This window comes from Camelus bactrianus, chromosome 33 (assembly GCF_048773025.1).
Source record: "Camelus bactrianus isolate YW-2024 breed Bactrian camel chromosome 33, ASM4877302v1, whole genome shotgun sequence".
Classification (NCBI taxonomy): domain Eukaryota; kingdom Metazoa; phylum Chordata; class Mammalia; order Artiodactyla; family Camelidae; genus Camelus; species Camelus bactrianus.
The window spans coordinates 7,522,619-7,547,402 of record NC_133571.1 but is presented as its reverse complement, the minus strand read 5'-3'; the positions used below and the strand labels follow the sequence as shown (position 1 = coordinate 7,547,402).

Genomic DNA, 24,784 nt, shown 5'->3' with positions numbered 1-24,784 from the left:
ACAATCCTAGCAAGTGACTGTATGTTGTAGGACCTCAGACTCCTCATTTTTTAAAACAGGAAGAAAAACAGTGCCTCTTTGATAGCTTTATTGTAAAGACTGAGATAATATATAAAGGACTCCGTTCAGTGCCAAGCCCAAAGTAGGCATTCGTGAAATGGTCATTCTCTTTTCCCCTTTCCTTTAGTTTCCAAATGTAACTTTCCTTCTTGTAATTATTCTTATTAAACATTCTAACAAGTTAACTTTTATCAAACTCTCCACTATTAATATTTAGGAATATAGGGCAAAATTCATCTTAAATTCCATTCTGCAAGTGGAACTTTTGCTAGATTTATGCCTAAGTATTTCATTTGGGGGTGCTAATGTAAATGTTATTGTGTATTTAATTTCAAATTTCACTTGGTCATTACTGGTATATAGGAAAGCCATTGATTTTTTTATATTAACCTGGTATCCTATAACCTTGCTATGTCACCTATTAGGTCAAGGGGTTATTTCATTGATTCTTTCGATGTTCCACATAGATGATCATGCCATTTGCCAAAAAAGAAAGTTTTATGTCTTCCTTCCTTCCTTCCTTCCTACCTACCTCTTATATCCTTTTCTTGTCTTATTACATACCCAGTAATGTTCTTATAAAACTATATTAACATGTTAACTATATAGAGGCAGAAGAAAAGGTTAATCAGAGATTAAGGAGGGTTTTTTTTTTAACTGCAGAATATTTCAAAGATTTAATATACACATTTCATAATGTACACTAGGACATCAGCAGTATTTCCCATGGAACCCTCGACTGTGGAACCCTTCTTTTTCTAAAAGCATCTTAAGAAACTAGTGTTGCATATGACATGCTTTGGAAACTATGTTTTAAAGTAAAACTTCTTTCAGAATGTTTATCTCTAACTTCTTATTTGACACAAGCACTATTAAAAAAAATAAGCCATATGTCTCTTTAATTACCAGTACCGTTTTCTGTTATTGTATACTACAAATATGCAACAGGTGATTTTCATTGATAATTCAAATAGGATTTAAGGGAAAGAATTTAAGTCACACAGTTTTGAGAGTAACAACTGGACTAGAGTGCTGTTCCACCACTTATTAGCTGAGCAATCTTGCACAGCTCACCGAATCTACTCACAGACTGAGCTCCCTAATAACTCTGCCACATCAGCACAGACAGTAATCAACTGTGCAGCAGATCTAGCAGGGAAATAGGAGTATAATTAAAAGAGCAAGTTTCCAGAGATCTCTGGAGAGGATTATAACATAAACATGTAGGCAGAGCTAAAAAAAAAAAAAAAAATGCAGTCAATTGAAATGCCTAAAAAAAAAAACAAAGAGGAAGAAGTTTTTAAAAACCCAAAGTGACTTGTTGGGGAGAGAAGTGTCAAACATTGCGCTTACCCTTGAAGAATGGGCACGAGCATGAGGCATGTGGTAGACAATAAATGATAATTAGTTAATTAATTAGGTCTGGCTCAACAGAGCAACCTAAACTTCGATGGAAAACAGACATTCCTCGTCCTTTTTGCTGTTTCTTATTAAAATATCAAGTTGCTTTGTAAAATACATTTTTTTAAAATGATTAAGCTGAGCCTCTGACCAGCAAGCAAGCTTATGTGGACAGAGCAGAAGGGATCATAACAAGTTTTATCTCACATGAAATGGATGCAGCACAATTTATGCACTCATAAGGAACTAAAATAAGACAATACCATCAAGTGCAGGGGTTAAGGACATAGGCTATGGTGTCCTGGGTTTGATCCTGGCTCTTGGACTCAGTAGCCATATAATTTCTGACAAATAGCTTAGTATCTCTGAGTACAAGGCCTTTGCATAGTGGGCATAAAACTACAAGCCATTAGAGTTGTTTTGAATATTTTAATAGTGCGTAAAATGCTTAGCACAGCATTTGACTACCTAATCCATGTTTCCACAAAGTTAACTCTTGACGTAGGAGAGATTTGACTTTACTCAATTATCAAGGTCAGACGTGGGGCTTGCTTTCTTATCCTTGGTTGGAATCTCAAAAGAGGCTACTTCCTTAAAGAACAGAATCCCAGCTCTAAGAGTGGGAGCTCATGAACTGGAAGACACAGGAATTCGGGAAAGGAGGAGGGAAAAAATGGAGGATGTTAGGAGCTTAGGCTGAAAAAAGAGGTAGGGGCCATACTATGAAGGATTCCATGGTAAAAATATGGTTATTTTTTAGGGAAAGTGGTAGAAAGGGTACTGGCATCTATTGAGGGCCTGCTGTGTGTTAGATATACCTTACATACATTATCTCATTTAACTTTGACTATCACCAGAGATGTGGGCATCATTCTACTCACGTTAAATGTGAAAATGAGGCACAGAGAAGCTAAGCAGCTTTCTGAGGTCACACAGCCAAAATGTGATAGAGCCAAATTTGAACCAGATCTGATTGAATCTAAAGGACATATGCCTATGATGTCAACAGTTTTTATAGTATTATTCACAACAGATACCATTCTATGCAAATCAAAACTAACAAATTTTGAAATAAAAGCACTTACAAATTAAGAAGTAAATGTGAGTTTTCCATACATGCAGTATAAATAACACTTCAATTGGGAGCATGAGGTATTTATCTCAAAAAGAAATACCTGATAGTACGAGTGAAATTACCAACTCTAGCTGGGCCGTTCTGGATCTATCTCATATCTTTTTTGTGTCTCATTCATTCATTTAATTAAACAAATATTTGTTGTGCCAGACACTGCTCTAAGGCACTCGGGAGGAACAACAACAAAGGTTCCTGCCCTCTGGAAGACAACAATAATAAAATTTAAATGGAGTAAGTAAATCACATGAAATATTAAAAGGAGATTAAGAATTATTGAAATTTAAAAATGAAGCAGAGTAAAAAAAAACTGAAATCATACATTCATGGTAGGAATCATCATAGCACAATTTCAACAATGAAAGGAACTGGAAAAGCCCTCTGCAGTATGAAGTGTGAAATTCATGATAAACTCTAGGATGGGTGCAAAGTCTTATCTCAGGACACCGGTCTAAGCAGCAGAAAGAGAATCACCCTGAAAAACTGTCTGTATATATGTGTGTATATATAGATATACACATACATACACACATACACACATATATGCACATACATATCTATTAGCATGACATATAATTATATGTGTGTGCGTGCATGATTTATAAAGCCTGTGTAAGCCTACTTTAAACCACATGATATGGACAAGGCTTAAAACGGGCTGGAACATTTTCCCCCCATTACTTCCACAATAAACAATTCCGGGGTTTGGTGTGGTGGTGGTGGGTGGGTGTGTGTACGTGTGGGTGTGTTTTGGACAGCAACTCCTGTTTGGAACAGGAGGGCCAGAACCTTGTTCTTCCACAACCTGTCCTGATAACAGTCCAACCCGGCAGGAACCTCGATCTGTTTTTTCTTATCAGAAAAACAAACAAACCCCTTCAACAAGCCAGTATCATAGAGTGGCGTCCTTCATCACTAATCCGCCCTTTCTGTAGTCTTGACTCCAAGGGAAGAATGCCACCTACCGAACCATCTGCACCAGTCAGCCAGTCCTGCAAAGTGCAGCAACGCTCAACTCAGCCCGGGTCCGCTCCAAATCCCCTCCCTCTGATTATTCTTTGGCCTTTAAAAAATTTGCCACTATTTGAGCTGACAGGAAGTTATGCTGTCAGCGCACATATCTGATAAACACTTCCACATATTGTAGCCTTCTCAACAGCAAAGCCAAATTTCGGAGTCCTCTCTCTGCCTGCGTTTTCCTTAATCGCGCTTGCACGTTTGGAATGCCCAGGTCTCTGCAGCCCGCAGACAGCGGAAACCGCCGGTGCAAATTGCGCAGGGGCTGCTGCCCGACCCTGCGGCTGCAGAAGCCGGCGCGGGTCCCCCGGGGAGGCTAACGTGCGGGACTGCACAGGAGGTCAGCCGGTGCTTCCAAACCCCTCTGCGACGCGCGACTCCGTCCCGGGCCTCCCGGGCGGGGCGGGTGGCGGGGGACCCCTCTGCGGCACGGAGAAAGCCTGACAGGCATCACCTGCGCTCCTCCGTTCGGTCTGAGGTCGCCACGGCCGCGCCGATGCACGGGCTGCCGCGGCGCCTTTCCCGCGGGCGCAGCGCGGGAAGGGATGGGGTCGGGCGCGAGTGGGCTGGGCGGCGGGAGAGACGCGCACCCGCGCGCTAGAGGCCCGGTTAGTGACACCGGCCGGTGAGTCCCTTCGGACTGGACCCACTTGGCATCGCAGACTGAGAAGATCAGTCGGTGGCCGGTGTCCTAATTTATATCTGGAAAGGCACGCGGCAGGCCGGGCCGCCGCGGGGAGGGCCGCGGCCGGAGGAGGGCGGCCGGGGGCGGGCCCGGCGCGGGGCGCCCGGCTCGGAGGGGCGGACCCGAGGCGGGGCGGCCGCCGCCGCAATCGCCTGCAGCCGCGCTGCGGAAGGCGGGCTGCGGTGCATGGCCCCGACGGGAGGTGCGCAGCCCGCACCCTGAGCTCCGCGAGCCTCCTGAGCGCGGCGGCTGCCTCGGCGCTGCGCGTCCTCGGCCGTACGGCCGCCGCTGCAATCGCCTGCAGCCGCGCTGAGGAAGGCGGGCTGCGGTGCATGGCCCCGATCGGAGGTGCGCGGCCCGCACCCGGAGCTCCGCGCGCCTCCTGAGCGCGGCGGCCGCCTTGGCGCTGCGCGTCCTCGGCCGTCCGGCCGCCGCCGCAATCGCCTGCAGCCGCGCTGAGGAAGGCGGGCTGCGGTGCATGGCCCCGATCGGAGGTGCGCGGCCCGCACCCGGAGCTCCGCGCGCCTCCTGAGCGCTGCGGCCGCCTCGGCCGTCCGGCCGCCGCCGCAATCGCCTGCAGCCGCGCTGAGGAAGGCGGGCTGCGGTGCATGGCCCCGATCGGAGGTGCGCGGCCCGCACCCGGAGCTCCGCGCGCCTCCTGAGCGCTGCGGCCGCCTCGGCCGTCCGGCCGCCGCCGCAATCGCCTGCAGCCGCGCTGAGGAAGGCGGGCTGCGGTGCATGGCCCCGATCGGAGGTGCGCGGCCCGCACCCGGAGCTCCGCGCACCTCCTGATCGCTGCGGCCGCCTCGGCGCTGCGCTTCCTCGGCTATCCGGCAGCCCTCCCGCGGACAGGACTGCGTAGCCTCCCCTTGGACTGGAACTTGCTGAAAGTCTTCTTCATGGAAGCGATGTCCCCCCAACAGGAGACACTAAGGGGGCAGCCGGGGCGTTCCTCTTCCCTGACAGGAGTGTCTCTGATCGCGGGCGGCTGCAGCACTAAGGTAAGGACCCAGAGCAGAACCCCGCGCCCGCCGCCGCCGCCGCCGCCGCCGCCGCCGCCGCGGCGGCGGCCCCATTCCCGGCGCGAGCCCTCTGCGCCCGCCGCCTCCAACGTTCCAAGCTCGCGTTCGGAACCGTTTGTTCCAGGCCATTCCCGCCTTACCCGCCCTCACGCCCGGCGGCGCCCCCAGCACCTCCTGGCCCCTTCGCGTCTAGTCTTATACTCGCTCCACACAGGACCCCGCGGCAGCCCATCCACCGCGACCCCGGCGGCCCCGCTCCCGCCCCCGGCGGGGGTGAGGGCCGGGAGCCGGGCAATGCCTTTCCCCGTCACCTCCTGGCGCCGGATCTCGGCGCCCCGCCCGAAGTCCCCCGGGCACTCACCGCTTCTTGACCGGGTCAGCTCCGATGTCGTTCAGGCCGGCCGCGTCTGGCCGGGCGCGGCTACCGCGCGTAGTAAGGTAGGCGGCCGCGCTGCGGCGCCCGCGGGGCCCAACCTGGACCCCGCGGCGCGGCCGCTCCGCGGGATTTGAGGGGGTCGGGGAGGGGGTCCGCGCCCCGCACTGCGCTCCGGGAAGGACTCAGGGTCTTCGAGGCGGTGGGCAGCCTCCTAGGTGTGCTGGGGATGCTAACGGTCAGCGCCACGGAGGAGCCTGGGACCGTGCTGGGTGGGGCCGGTGGGCTGCAGCGGGGGGTCGTGAGGTCCGCGGTGAAGGGCCTTGGCCCTGCGCTCGGTCCCGGCTCCGGGGCTCGGCCGGGCTGGGGAGGGGCCGGGTGTAGTGTGAGCGTGCGGACAGCGCGCTTGGTCCCTGTGAAAGCTGGGAGGAGGGATGCGGGCCACAACTTGCAGCGTACCATGCCGATCAACACAGCCGCCGTGCGGCGTGTCCATTCCGATCGGGTCAGGTTTCCTTGGAACCGTTCCCTCCGCAAGTGCACGTGGCCACGAGCGGTGGCCTCTGCCGCTTGGCTTTCTCTCCGAGTGATTGATTTGGGTGTTTCTAGCCTTGCCTGCTCTCGCTCCTCCCCTCCCCCAAGACCTTCTGCTATTTGGTCATTTTTACTCTGTGTCCTGGTGGTACCCTTCCAGCTTCTGTGGAACCAAACTGGGATTCAAGGGATAACCTAACTCTTCCTTAAGAAATGTCTTGAGGCATTGTATTTATATCTTTGGAGCCCTAAGGGACCGTGGAGGCTCCCTGATGTCAGAATCTTAGAGCCTTTCATGATTCCTCTGACCAGGATCCAGGTGGGCTCCAGGTCAGTGGCAGAGCGGTGAGATCCGTGCGTCCTTGCGCCGAGTTCAGAAGTGTGTGTGAGCTCCCAAGGACCATCACCATGTCAGCAAGTCATCTAGGTGTCGGTGAACTCGGTATCGCTGTAGTGCAGGCTCAGCCTTTGATGTGTTGAGGCTGAGGTTTGTCCTTCTTGCTTGTCCGCTTCAGAGATGCAGGGATGGAGGGGAGGAGGGACTCACTAGGTTAGAGCTATATTTGGGAAGGTACTTGAATGTTCAGTAATTAGCATTTTAAAGCATTTTTATTCTTGTAAACTTAAGGAATTGGGAAAAATCAAATATTTCTATTCGTAAACAGATCTCTTCCTTTTTTACTAATGGTAATTAGGCGTACTGGTGAGGGGAGAACGCATTAGAGGAGCTTGCTCATGTATCAATAGTACTTGTCCAATAAATGATAGGTTGCTTTGCATCTTAAGCCATTGTCCTAAAATGCTGTCCTTCATTATAAAACATAATGGGTTGTCTCATTACCAATCCAGTCTTTTCCTTTTTAAAAAAAAAGTAAATGGATGTTGCCAGTCTGGTCTTTTGACAGCATTTTACTGCCTATAGAGCAGGAGTAAGGTTGAAGAACTGTTTCATTTTGCTTTTAACATTTTTTTTCCAGAAAAGTGCGTCTCTGCCTGTTCAAATATTAGTAGGCATGTCTATTTGATTTCAGACCCCCAGAGCAATAGGAAGTAATACTAATAAAAGATTATTTACAAAAGCATAGCTCAGAGAACACTGCCATTTACACTCATGGACCACAATCTTCATGTATCCCAAATACTAAACAGACTGATCTTTTTTAGATTTCACCCCACCATTCTAGTGCTTGGTTGTCTGACTAAGTCATGGGATTTATTTCTAAAAAGTCTACTATGTGGTTGTAGTGTTAATTACTAGGACTTGGATCAATGTTGTTTAAATCACCAGTTATAATCAACATTTAAAAATGAAATAGAAAAGAAAATATTAGCAGGGTAGTAAGGGTAAAGACTGTTTTGTGTAACTTCTTTTTCTCTGTTTCACATATGTATATGTATTTTGGGTAGGGATGTAAAATGTATTTCTTACTGAATGGTCAGAATTTTTAAAGATAGGTTTATTGGCCAGACCACTGCATGGGATGAGTTCACTTGGCTTTTAGTTCTAGCTCTATCACTGTCTCAGTAATCTTGAGAAAAATCACTTAACATGTTTGTTTCCTCATCTGTAAAATGGGAATCAAAGAGATAATGCTGGAGCAAGTGCTTTGAAAAGTATACACAGTGGACAAATACATCTTTTACTCTATGAAAATAAGATGCTCTTAAATAATAGGCCTTAAAGGAACACGCTAAGCAGTAAAGCAGTAGGGTCTTTCAAGCTAGTCATCCTGAGAGTCTGTGAATTCAGTGGTGTTACCAGTGCCTTGAATGTGGTTGCCAAGGACGCGGCTTTGTACACTGTGATGAAATTTGGAGTGTGATGACCTAGGTTCAATTCTACATTGTATCTGTCCTAGCCTACTGACCTACTGAACCTTTCAGTTTCCTATGTGTAAAATGAAAATAACAATAGTACCTAACGCCTCAAGATTTTGGGGAAAAATCGAATGTGAAACTGAGTGAATATTGACATATAATAAGCACTCAATAGGTGTTAGCTCTTATTGTTTGTACTTAACGTGCACATCTGCTGTAATTCATAGTACTATGCCCCAGTGGTTCAAGCCAAAAATCTAGGATTCATTTTCAGCTCCTGGCATTTCCTCACTCTATAGCAACCATCAGAAAGGCCAGCTGACTATCACATCAAAACATGTCTTGAATTTCTCCACTTCATCTCCACTGTTGTCACTGTAGTCCAAACCACCACCATCTCTCTTGTACCTTTGCAGAAAGCCCTTAACTTGCCTGACACCTTTTTTCTTGCTCTTCCCTGACCCAGTCTCCATTTAGAAGCACCAGAGTGATCTTTAAAAAATGTAAATTGATGCTGTTGCTCACCTGCTTAAAATCTTGTAGTGGCTTTCTGTCATATTTAGGATAAAATTCAGACTCCTCTTCTTGGCCCCCCTTTACTTCACCCACCTCACCTGCCTTCTCTGCCTTGTTTGTGGATGCTCCAGCCACATGGGCCTTCTTTTTCACACATCACGTCATCAGATTCATTGTGTCCCGAGGCCTTGGTGTTGCTGTGCCCTGGGCTTCTGCCACAGGTCTTTGCCGTGTGGACACTTCCGTATTGTTCAGATCTTGCGTCCTCCCCGAGACCCGTCCTGACTGCCTAAGTAGGAGTTGCTCCTCAGTCATGCTCTATGCCTTCTGTTTTATTTTCATCTTAGCATTCATTCTTGCCTGATATGTTCTTATTTATTTGTTTGTTGTGTTACCTGAACCGCTCACCAAATTGTGAAAACCACGAGAAGAGGGACGTTATAGTGTTCAAGGCAGCCTCCTCAGTGCCTAGGATGCTGCATTTAACGTATTCATTAAATATTAGCTGGATTGTGTACAGCAGCGAACAGGGACAGATACGCCCCTGTATTCAGACTTTGTGACTTAGGGCAGGGTCAGCAATCCTTTTCTGAGAGGGCCAGGTACTGAATAATTCAGGTTTGTAGACCATAACGTCTCCATTGCAGCTGCCCTCTATGCCATTGTAGTGCTAAAGCAGCCATAGACAATGTGTAAATGAATGAGCATAGCTGTTTTCCAATAAAACTTTATTTAGAAAAACCTGCAGTGAACTCCTGGTACACAGTTTGCCGACCCCGGTCATTGAGCATCACGGTTGACTAGAGCTTTCTGGGGTGACAGGACTGCTCTTTATCTGCAGTGTCCAATTTGATAGCCACGAGCTCCATGTGGCTGTTGAGCACTTGAAATGTGGCTGGTACAACTGAGAAACTAAACATTTTTTAAGAGCTTCTGGGGGTATAACTGGCATACAATAAACTGCACATATTTAAAGTGTATAAATCAGTAAGTTTTGACATGTGTATACAGCTATGAGACCATGACCAGGACAATGATCGTACATTCCCCAAGTTTCCTCGTGCCCTTTTCTAGTCCCTTTGTTCCCTCCTCATTCCTAGGCAGCCACTGGTCTGCTTCCTATCACTATAGGTTAATTTGCATTTTTAAGAATCTTATCTAAATGGAATTATACTATGTATTCTCTTTTTGGTCTAACTTCTTCAATTATCTTGAGATCCTTCCATGTTTTTATGTGAATCAGTAGCTCATTTCATTGCTGAGTAGTATTCCATCATGTGGATAAACCACAGTTTGCTTATCCATTCACCTATTAATGGGCATTTTCTAGGTTCCAGCATATCTAAATCTGACACAACATTGTAAACTGACTATAACCCAATTAAAAAATAAATAAATAACAAAGAAAGAGGAAAGATAGCCAAGAGTAAAAACATTTGTTCCTTAACCTCAGAAAAGAAAATATAACCATTTGCAGTAGTCTGTGCTGTGATGACGTTTTAATTAAATGCTCAGACTGATTCTGGATGGGATGATTATGAGTGAATAGAAAATCATACCCGTCACAGTCCAGACAGACAGCGATGGGAGCCTCAGCTCGCCTGGTGCTCAGAGCCTTGTTGTGACAACAGGGCCTGGCAGCAAGGGGCAGGGGTAGAAATAATTTTCTTGTGCCCTTGTAGGGCCACTGTCTTTGAGGTGTGTCTTCAAAATAAATGTAGGCACATAGGGAAGTCGAGAAACTAATAGTCAAGAAAGAAATAGTTTATTGTTCAACAAATTGTACAGATTAGCTACAAAGTATTAATAGATTTGAGTTAAGATAATTTGTAAATTTGATTAAGCTTTTTTTTATATCCTTGAAACTTTAGAGCTCTTAAAAGCTTTCCTCGAAGCCCTTATTTCAATGCTGTACTAATTTTAAATGTTTGAAAGTGACTTCAGCACATCTGACTTAAATTCAACTGAAAGGCTTGAATTTTTTTCCTTCATAAAGTCACTGGAACAAAACAAAGTATGAAAAACTGCAGTTCATCTGACTTAACTTTCATCCTGTTTCTCTCTTTTGATAGGCTTTTCCCCCTTTAAGTCTCTGTGAAAATTAAGAATGACCAGATTCAGAGAGATTTAGAGCTTCTAAAAATAGTATTGTATCTCCTGGTCCACATAAAGTGAGAGACTACATACAGGTTTTTTATGTAAACAGTGTTTTCCAAGTTGTTGAAAACAAAACAAAACTTTGTTCTTCAGTTACCTGTTTACAACGTCCATAGGCACACCTGTGTTACCACCTTAAACTCACAGATATAGGTTGCATCAGTTCATTGATTTAATGCACAGCTGTTAAGAATTTGCAGCTGGAAATGCTGAGTGCGGCCCTGGAGGAGTAGGGAGGCGTGGAGGCAGATGGGCATCTTTCTGAGCTCTCGGGGAGCCACTCAAACATTTTGTACAAAAACATGTTGGACAGAAAGCAAATAAGTAATTTCCATTTTCATGTATTATACTTCAGATGACTGTTAGATGAATAAGGAAAATTACAGCTTCTGGCTATGAACCAGTTTGCTGGGATGGAGCCCAGTGTATCAGTAGCTCGGTAGTTAGTTTTTTGTTGTTGTTTTTGTTTTTTCATCTTAACAGCTTTGTTGCAATATAATTTCCATGTCATACAATTTATCCACTTCAAGTATCTAATTCAGTGGCTTTTTGTGTATTCATAGAATCGTGCACCCATCACTACAGGCAATTTTAGAACATTTTCATTACCACAGAAGAAACTCTGCTGTCCCCTTAGCCGTAACATCCCAATTCCCTGATCCTCGCCAAGCCCCAGGCAAGCACTCATCTACTTTAAGTTTCTACAGATTTGTCCGTTCTGGATCTTTTATTTAAATGGCATCATATAGTATGTTGTCCTTTGAGTCTGATTTATTTTAATTAGCAATAATGTTTTCAAGATTCATCCATATTGTTACACGTACATTACTTCTTTTCTTTTATTGGCAAATAATACTCTATTTTATGGATGTACCACATTTTGTTTATACATTCATCAGTCGATGGACATTGGGGTTGTTTCCACTTTTTGACCATTAAGAATAATGCTGCTGTAAACTTCACGTGCATGTTTCTTTGTGGATGTAAGTTTTCATTTTTCTTGGTTACGTACCTAAGAGAAGTTGTGAGACCATATGGTCACTCTGTGTTTAGCCATTTGCAGAACTTCCAAACTGTTTTCCAAAGTGACAGCACCATTTTACATCCCCACCGGCCAGTGAGTAAGAGTTCAGTTTATCCACATCCTCACCCCAGCACTGGTTATTTGTCTTTTTTGTTTGCCCATCCTGATGTGTAGTACAAACTGGTATTTCATAGTTTAGATTTACGTGTCCCTGATGGCTAGTGATGGTGAGTACCTTTTCATGTCCTTACTGGCCATTTGTATACCTCCTTGGAAGAACTGTCTATTTGCCTATTTTAAAACTGATTTATTTGTCATTATTGAATTGTAACCATTTTTTAAGTATTCTAGATATAAATCCCATGTCAGATACATGACTTGCAAAAATGTCCTCCCATTCTGTGGGCTTTCTTTCCACTTTCTTAATAGTGTCCTTTGAAGCAAAGGAGTCTTCATCTTGATGATGTCCAATTTATCTGTTTTTCTTTTGTTGTTTGTGTTTTTGGTGTCATAGCTAAGAAACCATTGCCTAATCCATGGTCACACATACTTATGTCTATGTTTTCTTCTAAATTTTTTATAGTTTTGGCTATTACTTTTGGGTCTTGGATCCATTTTGAGTTAATTTTTGTAGATGGCATGAGACAGGAGTCCAGCTTCATTCTTTTGCATGTGGATACCCAGTTGTCCCAGCGCCATTTGTTGGCAAGTAGTTAAATTTTAGCATCAGACAGGTGTTTACTGTGCAGCTCACTGGTCATGTAAATGTCAGCACTGTGTCAAAAGAGGCTGTTTGCAGAGAATAAGGGTGACTCTTGCCGTCCAGCTTCATAGCAGGCATTTACATTTTTTTAGCGACCGCGTACCAGGAGATTCCCTTATAGGTTTATTTGTGTTTCTGCGTATATGTGTTTGGAGACAGTGGTATAGATGTGGAGAATGAGTGAATTTTAAAACTCACATAAAACCTTCATTTATTGAGCATATTGTTTGTACCAGGCATTGTACTAGGCTTTAGGGATGCAAAAATAGGCCTGCTACAGAGTGAGTTTCAGTAAGTAATTGTTGAAGGACAGGAGAAAGTTTGAAAAGAGGATATAATCTCTGCCCTCCAGAAAGGAGCAGAAAGATGACTGATACAATATGAAATGCTGTAACTGAGGCGTATCAGTGAGGCAAGCCAGGAACACAGGGAATTCAACATTTAATTCATTCAACCGATTAAAGAAGAGTTGACACAGAAAGCACCTTGCAGATTAGCTGGTAATGTTGCTACAGATTTATGTTATTAGTGAAACATAAAAGAAAAATGAATTCTAGTCCTTTGGTTCACATCTTCAGTTATGGCCTCTATTCATTTACTCTTGCCTTTAATACTGCATATAGCCACAGAGGAGACAGCTTAGAAAACCGAAGATCCAACTTCTCTCTAGAATTTGTGCTGCACTTTCCTAACAAATGGCTATTAGTACAAAGATGTCAGTTTTTAAAATTTAATCACTATTTATTCCCTATTACAACTTCTTCCAAGCTCCTGCTATCTTTCCCATTTGTGAGCAGAAAGGTAAGTAAATCTGCTTCATATTTGTTTGCTTTTTTAGCTCATGTAAGGATCTTCTTTAGTTTTGGGGGGGGCTGCTTAAGCCCAGGTAAGTGGTACAATATCAAGAAAATCATTTCCAAAAAATTAATGCAGTTGATTTTTTTTTTTTGCCTAATGTGTAGTTTATCAATTTAGAAAAAAAAGGTTACCTTTTTAAATATACTTAGTTTCAGAATGTCATCTAATCTTTATGAGGTCATCTCAGTAGAAGCATCAAGCACTTGGGCATTCTGAAAAGCCACACTCAGGCTTGTGACTTTTGAGCTTACAAAGAACACATACCCTGTTTTCAATCTATCTTCTGTGTCCTGTGAGGCACAGAGTCATAGTTTTCCTCGTCTCTGAACAACTGGGAAACTTGTTAGTGCTGGGTGTAAGCACAGCCTCAACCTGTCCTGACAAGTTTGTACTATTATACATTTATAAGGGAATCAGTAGTCTCCTTCAGGCTCTGTGTATTGTGTTTCACACAGTTGTTATAAACAAAAAGAAAATCCCAGTATTCAGTGCAGAGGAACAGATTCTTAGATAGATAGAAAAGTGAAAATTTTTTCTGAAGTCACCAATGGCTCTTTGTTTTGCTACACTTTTGAGCAAAAGAAAGAGATGCATATTTTGAATGAATTAATACCTAAATCTACTTATAAAGTCCTTGTCATATTGGCAGCTGTTAAGACTCTTTTATTACTTGCAGGAGAACTGAATCCTGTGTCTTTTAAATTCATGATGTACATAATGTTTATTTTCTTGCATTTGGTGGGCACGTGACATGATGATGTCAGAAGCAGAAGGAACCTGAGGGACTATGTGGTCCAAATTTTCTCAATTTCTAGATAAGGAGCGGGGGGCCCAGGGAAGTGTCTGGATTGCCTTGATTTGCTCATCTCATTGGTAACATGGCAGTAGAGTACGTCTCTACCAACAATAGGACCTTAAATAAGAACAATATTCTCCCCGTAGTTTGATGGCATTCTCTTGAGTGTGAGTCCACTAGATGAGGTAGGCATACTCCACATTTGACTCCTCACACATCTGACAATTTTATACCTAAGAAAACCGTCTAATCCCTGTGTGTATATATACACAAATGGTCCTCTGCACTAGGTCTCCATGGAAACGCCTGTCTTAAAAGCATCTTTACAGAAGAAAATTTGCCACCCTTCTTTGATTTATCTATTCTCATGCTTAACAACCATTACTCTCAGAAAGTTTTCCTTATAGCAGAAGGTTTCAATTCTTGGGATCCACAGATCCCTGAAGAATCCATGTTAGGGGTTTCTGAAGCCCTTGAAGTTAATGTGCATAATTTTGTTCACAGCTTTTGTGAACTTCTCTGAGAGCCACTACCCAAGATCAACCTGGATTCTCAGTCTACAGTTTGGCCACATTTCTTTTTGCCTTATTTTCTTTGAAAGATGCTTTCTATCCTCTGTATTATAACTCTGCATTAATTTGTATATGATTACTGTTTCTAAGTGAAGAATTTCAGGTCATTTTAACTTCTCTCATTTGAAATCATTTTGATGGTAATCTTTTGAACCTTTTCCAAAATCTTTATAAACCTGAAAGTCAAGGAGCTCAGAATTAGAAATCACATATTGATGAAGACCTAGTTTAGGAGCTTGGATCTGCTGACAGTGTCAGAGGGTTAGAGCAGCAGAAGTTAAGACTACTGAGATAGGCCCGGGATTGTGGCCCGTGCTCAGGTAGCTAGGCAGACCCTCATGATTAGAACAGACAGTGGGCAGGAGGCCCAGGGCAAGCTTAAAGGATTGGGCACATTTCAAAGTTCAAAGCCTGGTAAATAGATCCTGAGTAAAGGGAGTCAGGATAAGGAGCAGGAATCAAACCCAGACCTGAAGGTGGAACAGAATCCTGCAGAAAATCTGCATATGAACGAACTGCCACCTTTTTTAGTAAAATCAACCTGATCTTCCAAAGTTGAGACCCTTTATGTGGAGACAGGCTGCTGGACCTTGCAGTACAAATACTAGTCTCCCATATTTCCCTGGATCCTGCAACCTCTGCACCCAGAGTGGCCACAGGGTATCAGATCCCTGAGTGGTACATTCCCTAGAGATGTGACTAATGGAAGCAGTGCAGTGGGGCTTATAAGCTGTAATATATAAAACAGTTTATCAGGATCACTGGGCTTGAAAGGGATTACAGATTCTCCTGGGAATCTGACAAAAACTGCGGGCTTTCCCTTCAGAAGGGAGGCACCAAATATGTATCATGTAAAAAAAAAAAAAAAATTACACAATCTAACCTGCCCTGAAACGAATTCATGGTTAATAAGTCCTGATTGAGTATGGTGTTCTGCATTTCTCACCCGTATGTTTCCTGCCTGTTATTAATGTTTTATATAATTGTTTCAGTTGCTATCTGAGCTGTACGAAGAAGGTTTGGGCATTTAGTTTCTACACATGAGCCAAAAGACAAATGGGGGAAAGAGTAACACTGAGACCATGGCACTGGTGACAACAGTAACTTGTGTGAGATCCCCGGGGCACGGTAAATCTGGAGGCAACGAAATGGGCCGAGGAAGTCCAGTATCCCCTTCTCACTGGATGGTTCTTCCTCTCTTCCTTAGGATCTAGGTTTTATTTTACTAGGTAAGAAGCAGTTCCCTTATAAATCATGTAAGGAGATCCTACTACTGAGCCAGTTGGTCTTGTGTGTGTGTGTGTGTGTGTTTTAAGAGCAGTATCCAGTCCCAGGCATGGCTGGCCTAGGCCCTCAGGTGGTGGGTGGGTGAGACCTCACCAGGATAAGGAGAGAGGGTGGAACAGGAAGAAAGCTTCCGTGACCCAGCCTGAACTTCACTCACAGCTGTTTGTGACTATATTGTAAATTTTATACATCCAACTCCAGTGGCAGGCCCTCAGACTCTGTCTAGAGGTGTTAGATATGTAACATTAAAAATTTAGGGAGTAATTATCTGGATAATTCAAGTTGAATAAAACCGCATTTATCACAAATTTTAGGTCCTCTGAAGCACAGGGTATCTGAATTATCCAATTAATCCTATATTTATATACCACTTAGAAAAGAAAAAAGCGTTACTTTTTTTAAGTTACAGGTAAATATCTATTTGGAAGAATAGATTCGCAAATGTGTAAACATTTAAATTTAAAAGTCTATTAAGTGTGTATGAATCTAGTCTCCATCTTTGGCTTTAACTACGTCCTTTCTCCCTTTTCTTGATCTCTTTGAATTCTGTTTTCCCTTGAAGCCCACTTTGGGGCCCACCCTGCCTGTGAAGCAGAGCTAGCAGAATCACTCCGATGAGATTCCGGAGAGGAAATGAGACAGTCTGGTCCTGTCCTCGGCGTAGGGCCGTAAGCCGTGAGGCCGCAGTTGATGCTAATGGTCGGGATGCTCTTTCCCAAATATGCTGGTCAACATTTAAGCTCCCTGAAAAAGACTTAATGCTTGTACCGCTTTTTGGCACTTAGCTCTCCTGGTTTAGATGTTATTATTTTATGTCCATGGTAAGATTGCGAACTGGTATTGAAAACTGGCATTTACTTGCTTTATAGTCACGTGGTCTTCATTGTGATTTTTTCCCCCCTCAACAGAAAATGAAAACACTAGCAGAAAGGAGAAGGAGTGCCCCATCTCTCATCCTGGATAAAGCCCTGCAGAAACGGCTGAGTACCAAGTAAGTGCGGAGCTCTGTGCCTCACATTCGGCATGTGCTGCATTGTTTTGCTAAATGTGTGAGGTTTGTTTTTAATCAAGACCAGGATTCTCTGTTAACTAACTGAAAGTAGGACTTCTGTTCTGAGGTAATTTAATAAGGCCTATTCTTTATGTGAAACATAAACATAATGATATACATAATTAATTCCTTGCATTTTCCTTTATGTTACTGTTAGGCTATTTTATTGACACCTGTTCGTATTTTTTTAAATTGAGGTATAGTCAGTTTACAATGTTGTGTCATTTTCTGGTGTACAGCACAGAGCTTCGGTTACACATGCACGTACATATATTCAGACACTTTTGAAATTCTGTTAAGTAGCTGTGAATTTTGTCTCAGGAAAGAAAAGGAGGAATTGAAATGAATGGATAAGCGTAGACACATACATAACAAAGGGACATTGGGCCTAACAGAGTTGAAAGTGACTAAGAGAGGTGAAGTGCCGGGTTAGGGAAGAAGCCAACATGTGACTTAGTGGGGTGGTTTTGAGTTAAGAGAACCAATATGACAAAATTGCAACCATGATCCCCCCCACTCCAGCCTCCCCATCACCTCTGCAATAATCGGTGCTCACATTGGAGCTGGTTCCCCAAATTCCTGCCTCACAGATAGTGAAATATGATGGGTTTTGTGTCAAAATAACCACAGGAAAAGGTTTTAAGTTGAAATTGTATATGTCTCAGTCTTCAGCTTATTTCCTATGAGTTTCTCTAGGTCAGTAAGATGAGTACATAGTGCCAGAGAACAGGACTTTCACCTACAGGAATAATGCTTTTACTCTATGTAGTATCGGGTGGTTAATATTTGTACAAAAAAAAAGGTATCTTGGGTGTTGAAGGTGCACAAGTATTTGTAAGTAGCGTAATCTAGTAGGATTGGAGAAGACCTTAAAGGACATCTAGTCTGGAGGTTTCCAAACTTTTCTAAGTCCATTCTCTGCAGTGAGACCCAGACATCTGCATATTTGTTTAAAAACTCTTCGTAGTTAATTCTGATACACTTTGGGCGGAGAACCACCCCCGCAAACTACAGAAGAATCCTTTCTTAAAAGAATACTGTGGGCGCGGGAGTCCATGTGGGTGCCGATGGACTGCCGAGCCGCGTCAAGTCCGGGGTGAAGACGGCCCCCGAGTCCCCACCGTACAGCTCGGGGAGCTACGACTCCATCAAAACCGAAGTCAGTGGCTGCCCTGAGGACCTGACAGTGGGCCGGGCCCCCACCTCAGATGACGATGATGACCACGATGACCATGAGGACAATGACAAAATGAATGACTCTGAAGGCATGGGCCCAGAGTGCCTCAAGGCCTTCAGTATGTTCGTGCGTCTCTTCGTGGACGAGAACTTGGACTGCATGGTTCCCATCTCCAAGCAGCTCAAGGAGAAGATCCAGGCCATCATCGAGTCATGCAGCCGGCAGTTCCCTGAGTTCCAGGAGCGGGCCCGCCAGCGCATCCGCACGTACCTCAACTCCTGCCAGCGCATGAAGAAGAACGACATGGAGATGACCAGACCCACCCCACCCCACCCCACCTGACCTCGGCCATGGCAGAAAACATCCTGGCAGCTGCCTGTGACAGCGAGACAAGAAAAGCAGCCAAAAGGTTGCACCTGGAGATCTACCAGTCCTTTTAGGACTAGCCCATAGCCCTGGACAAGCAGCACTCCTGGGACTCCGCAGCCATCATCCACTCCACCTACTCACTGGCAGCCTCCTCCTACTCCCAGGACCCTGTCTACATGAACGGTGGCCTCAACTACAGTTACTGCAGTTATGGGGCCTTGGGCAGCAACCTGCCTCCCTCCAAACGGGAAATCACAGTAACGGGCCCACAGACCTCAGCATGAAAGGCGGGGCCTCCACCACCTCCACCACGCCCATGCCCACCTTCCAGCAACAGCACCAGCCGGGCCATGCCCACCGCCCAGCTCAGCCCCACGGAGATCAGTGCTGTGCGGCAGCTCATCGCTGGCTACCGGGAGTCTGCTGCCTTTCTGCTGAGCTCGGCAGATGAACTGGAAAACCTCATTTTACAGCAGAACTGACCCTGCGGCACCTGGAGTGCACTACCCTAGGGAAGGAGGCCCTCCCAGCCCCGGACCGGCTTCCCGCCTCACCAGTTGGTACCTTTTGTGTTTTGAAAGAAGTGGATCCAGAAGAGCTGTTTCTAGCCACACTCCAAGCGCCTGAGACTCTGGGCACAAGGACACTGTTTTTTGGAGTCTCACCACATGGGACTCTGACCTGCTTGGAAGAGGCCAACGGGGCAGCTTTGGAAGGGCTGGGGCTCCCCCAACAAGGTGTTGGGGCCGCAGCTCTATTTAGAATCATCTTCGTGGACCCTGATGTTAGAATCCCACCCCCAGATAATTACCTTTCAAGTCTTAGGTGAGCAGAATTGAATATTTATAGAGAAAAACAAAGTGGACCCTTTCTTCCTCTCCCCTTAGTAATTTATTTTTCTGAAGATGGATTCTTTTGTGTTTGTATACATTGCCAGTCTGTGTCTGATCAGAAGGATGTGTCCCTGTGACCTAACATTCCGTTCACTACACTGGCACGGGCTGGGGGCCGGCAGGGCGGGGGGCTGGGGGGGCACCGGGCTGGCTGTCCCTCTGAATGCCCAGCACTGCCAGGCAGGAGGGCCTCACCCACACCCACTGCAGAGCAAAGACAAATGGCTCCCCCACCCCCATTCCAGACGCCCCAGTCACATGGTCACCTGTATTCCACCTCACACTCCAGTGTGGGCTTTCTCCAGGATGTGTCCTGAGCCTGTTGTGAGCGGCTGTCTCCCAGCTCCCTCACACTGTGTGTCTCCTGGGAGGTAAGTCCAGGTGGGAGGCCAGGAGCTGGAGCCCAGAGAGGACCTTGGCCCTCGTGAGCAGCAACTTGCCCTCCCCTGGCCTCGGCGTTTGACAGGACAGAGTGCTGGGAGATGGCAGCCGGTCAGCAGGGCCCTTGCCCTTGCCTTGTCCCCAGGGAGCCATGTCCAGGCCCCTCGGACACCTGCCGGGAAGGGCCCGTTTCTTCCAGGGTGAGCCCTGGCTGTCAGGCAAGCATGGAGCAGGAAAGGCAGCTGTGAGCTCCCAGTGGACTGCAGCTCCTGGTCCCCTCCCACTGTGGTTGGAGTAAAGGGATCGTTAGCAGAAGTGGAGAAGCCACGGGGGTTCTCCTAGGACCAGCCCTTCTGAAGGGGCCAGTCCTGGAAGAAACCCATAAACCCTGGAGTGTGAAAAAGGGCAAAAAGGAAAGGCTGGCCTGGTTTCCTCCCCCCCCCAGTGGGCACTTCCTCTTGCTCAGTGCAATACCTACCAGTGCTGCTAAAACCAGGGACTTGCCCAGACCTCACAAGGCCCACGGGGCCTCTCCATGCAACGCTCCGTAGCCATGACAGCAGCCCTCTGCTGCCCGCCCCTGCCCAGAGCTGGCAGACGCCCTCTGTTGCCTGTCCTCCCTCAGAGCAGAGAGGTCCCAGGGGAGCCAGGCGGCCCTTAGCTTGAGAGCCACTTGACCGCAAAGCAGGCACCTCTTCCCAAGCCAGCTTTTCTGCGGCCAGCTGCCTCCTGGCACTGAGGCAGACCGCCCTCAGGAGGGGCGGGGAGGAGGTGGCCTCCAGGGTGGACGCCTCACCGCCTCGGATCCAGAAGCTCTGAAGGGTGGGGTGCCCTGCCCCCTGCTTGCTTCCAGGCACTAGAGGTGGAGGGTGGTCTTTTCTCTCTCAAAGACCCACCCCACCCCGCCACACCACCTCTGCCTTCCATCTGACCAGTCCCCAGGCCTCCAGCCGGGGCCAGGACCCCAAGACCCACCCTTAGCACAGCACAAGCTCCAATGCCCGAGGCCTCTCCCCACCCCTGCCGTCCACGTGTCCGGCCCCCACCTGATCAGTACTACTCCCAGATGTTTGAATTTGTGTAAATGTTTATTTTTGTGTGTGAACAATACTACAAAGTAATCAATAGATCTTTTGCAAAGTGTTACCCCAGGCACTTTGTGAAAATCTTAATGTTGAAAGCTGGCAGAGACAATCATCGCCTTAGAATTCTGGATACCAAATGCTTAACAAGTCATTTCTCCTCCTGGAGGCAGTACCCAGGCCAGGCACAAACGGTTTGCTTTTCTAACAGACAGTAGTAAGAAAGACTGGGGAAGGGGCTCCTGCCACCCACCCCCACAAGGGATTAGACCTGAAGATCACCATAAGCTACAGTTTGAAGTCGCGTTTTTCTGAGTCAAGCTTGTCCTAAGTGACCACCTTCACCCGGCCTTAGCACCGCGGTAAGGGTGTAGGTTCGGTGTGTTTCCAAGAGAAAGGAAGTGAATGCTAGTGGTGAAGGTCCACGGGGGCTCCCAGAGCCTCTCCAGGAGGGTGGATCCCATCCCGTCAGCCCCACCCCTTGGGGAGGGGGGCTTCTTCCTAGTGAAGCTGCATGTGAAGCCCTGGTGGTGGCAGAATCAGGAGCAAGTCACGGTGTGGAAACAGGATTCCATTACCTAGTTTGGTCAGGGAAGTTGTTCAGTTTTGCTTTTGTTTTAAGAGATGCAGATTCAACCCTGTCCCTCTTCTCCTGACTTGGAGAGCACCAAAGAGCTGGTTCTGCTGAACCTAGCTTGCTGCCATCCCTGGTTGCCCTAGGGGACTGCCTTCTCCCAAAGGGAGTGTCCAGAGCCCTGCCCCACAGCCATTTAAAGTTCTTATGGAGGGCCTCAGGGCACAAATTAATCATGTGGGATCCTAGGTTTAAAAGGTAATGCAAGAGAAGAATACAGCAATTCCCAAGTCTTCACAGGGGGTGAATCCCACGAGAAGGGTCGGAACAGAGGAGAAATGGGACCCTGGTCTTAGTAGTGGTGGATCATCTGGTAGACCAGTAAGGGTGACCCCATCTAAGATTCATCTTACCGTCACCACTCAGACAGTTTATACCCAAGGACAGTGTGGAGGGGGAGGAGGGCAGGCAGGGGGCTAGAAGGGTTTTAGAGGATTGCAAACAGGTGGAACCCAGCCATCCCTATACCCAAGGGCCACTTACAACTCCAGGGGTGGTTACAGGATTAACTACCAGTTCATTTTCAGAATACTGCTTTGAACTCAGAGGGTTGAAACTTTTAACTTGTAATTTTTTGTAAAACTTTTTACAAGATAGTAAAGTATTTCACCAGAATACCAGTTTCAATCCGACCATGGTCTGATTTTTATATAATTTAGTGGTGCTTTAGTAACTTTGTTTCTGTTATGAGCTAAACAGCTCAGTCCTTTTTTGCCTGTATCTACCTAAGACCAGTGTGAACCTTTGTATTTTTGCTCCTAATTTTGGACTTAGTGAAAATGTACTGTTTTTCATGTACAGATGCCCCGGTCCCTGTGTGTCCTGCAAGACTCGCCCTTGAGGAGGAAGGTGCACCTCACTAAGCTCTTCTGCTTAGCAAAGCCACAAAACCAAACCTCTCACTTTTTACCTGTTTCCACCTAAAAACAAAAACAAAAAATCTACACCACACAGAACTCAGATTTGCTGAAAAGCACTTTGATAAGTTCAGAAAAATCTGCGTGCAGCAGATGGCCCACACGCCTCTGTCATGTGGTCCATTTGGGAGCAAGGCTCAGAACGGAGACTTCCTGTGGGCCACAAGTGGGTGACTGCATGGACTCGTGAAAAGTGAAAGCAGGACTTGGCTGCAGAGCTGGGGCTGGAGGGCGCTCTTTCCCAGCAGCCTGGGAGTGGGAAGGTCACATTGACTCATGGGACCTTCAGGGTCCAGCCACCTAGGATGTAAGGACAACCCAAGAGGTTGCCAATCCTCTGGCATAATTTAAGACATGTTTGGGAAGAGTGCAAATCCCCTAACCTGAGATGAGCCTTTAAGACTTTCCAGGGCCCCCTGGAGGCAGCTCGTTCATGAGGCATCACTTCTGAGGAGGGGCAGGGGGCTCCAGACAGTAAGCATATGGCACTTAAGGCAAACAGGATGGCACCAACTTTTAAAGGTGACTCTTTATTACTTAATCAATGGCTTCACCTCTAAATTATATTTTTACAGATATGCACCTATGCAACTTAACGTGGCTCTTCTAAGCAGATGAGGACTTCCTCCTCAATGCTCTATAAAAATTATTTGTGTTCTATATAGTGAGTTTTTCCAGTAAATGTGGCTTAATATTTTAATTCTTAGAATGTGTCTTCTCTATGTGATGCAACTAAATTCTGTTTTGTTTGTGGAATGACTAGCACAGGCCAACTCCCTCTCCCCTCACTTAACAAAAAGACCAATGAGCTGTTAATCGAGCTGTTATCTCTATGGTATTACTTGCTAAATGCACTGATTTCATAAGTATGTGGAATCCTTTTTCTTTTGAATCTGTATATCATATATAAGACTGAATCTACTTAATAAACACTGAATAACAAAAAAATTAAAAATAAAATAAAAAGAAACTTTACTGTCTGTTTACAGGTAATATCATGGGAACTAACCTGTAAAAGATTTGTATACAGTGTGGGGACAGAGCGCAAAGAAATTGAAGTGTTTTACTTATTAGCATTGCATATTTCTTGAAATAAATAGAGTCATCATAGCATTTTCTATTTCTTGAATTAAACCCGTATTTGATTTTGGCTTTGTGGTAGAACATTACTATTTCTACTTTTGTCCCCTAGTTAAGGTGTTACTTAGTAATTAGTGGCTTGTAGGTACCTGGTATTCAATCATTATTTGTTGGATGAATTAGTGAATGAGCAAGTGACTCCATTTCCAAATTAAAATAGGAATTTAGTAAGTTAGCACAGTAGTTTTTGACTTTTCTGCCCTCCTTTGAGTAGCCAATACACAAGAGACTTTCCTTGTTTGTTGGTGTTATTTGTGAAATTCTGCCTAGGGAAAAATGTAGATTCGTTTTAACAAAATGATTCTGAGTTTCTGTTAAGAAGTTATTTCATGCAGCAAAATACCACAGGAACGCATGTATTGGTCTGGAAATGCCACATATATTGGCGTTCTTGTTGTACTTCGTTGTGTACGTAGGGATAAACTCAAGTCACACAAACTTTTCTTCCAGAAAGTCACCTGTTTTGATATGGTATTCAGCCCACCTTGTAAAAGTTACACCAAAATGTACCAGTTTGGTTTTACATTACAGTCTGTTAGCACTTTGACTTTGGTATTCACCTATCCATCCTCACCATCCAAACTCATTTATTGTGTGTGTGCTGTTTGCAAGACATCGTAATAAGTACTTTACATATATTACCTTTCACCTCTGCTTTCTGCTGCTGCGAGGAAAGGCAGTGCCAAGGAAGCACTGTGGCACAGCAGAAAGGGCTTGGGCTTCGGCTGCGTCCAAATGCTGGCTCTCCATCCTGATTTTCTGTGTCACTTTAGGTAAATTACCTAATCTCTGAGTCTCAATGTTTTCCTCTGTAAAATATGAATCTAATGCTTGCGTCATAGAATATGAAATGAGAAAATAAGTGAAAATGCTTAGAAATTTACATAGTTATTATTAGTTGCCTTTTTCCTTCCCTTGGGTATATTTCATTTGCAAGGTTTAAATCTCTTGAATTCTCCGGCAAAGTCAAGTTTGTTAAGGAAAATCCACTACTTTATCATCACAGCATCGTATGACTGGAAACACTTCGAGCCTGGCTCAGTATGTAGTGGAAGCTGAGTCATGACTCGAGGATGACTTGCCCTGGGTCACACAGTTGGTTATAGCATTAGAGAGGGGAATGAA

At 45.5% G+C, this 24,784-nt stretch overlaps 1 protein-coding gene, 1 long non-coding RNA gene and 1 pseudogene across 3 annotated transcripts in view; 2 read left to right on the top strand and 1 right to left on the bottom strand.

Moving 5' to 3' along the window:
• LOC123612536 (uncharacterized) overlaps window positions 1-6,333 on the bottom strand; it is a 143,412-nt gene extending 137,079 nt beyond the window's left edge. For both annotated transcript variants that reach the window (XR_012503779.1, XR_012503780.1), the window contains exon 1: window positions 5,679-6,333. This is a non-coding gene — a long non-coding RNA (uncharacterized LOC123612536). The remainder of the gene's footprint in view (window positions 1-5,678) is intronic.
• Window positions 4,856-24,784, top strand: part of ARHGAP20 (Rho GTPase activating protein 20) — a 70,231-nt gene continuing 50,302 nt past the window's right edge. The window contains exons 1-2 of the mRNA XM_074356922.1: window positions 4,856-5,296; window positions 16,924-17,006. Of these exons, the coding sequence (XP_074213023.1) occupies window positions 5,195-5,296; window positions 16,924-17,006 (185 nt within the window). The 5' untranslated portion in view covers window positions 4,856-5,194. The remainder of the gene's footprint in view (window positions 5,297-16,923; window positions 17,007-24,784) is intronic.
• Window positions 17,061-24,402, top strand: LOC141575828 (nucleolar protein 4-like pseudogene; annotated as a pseudogene).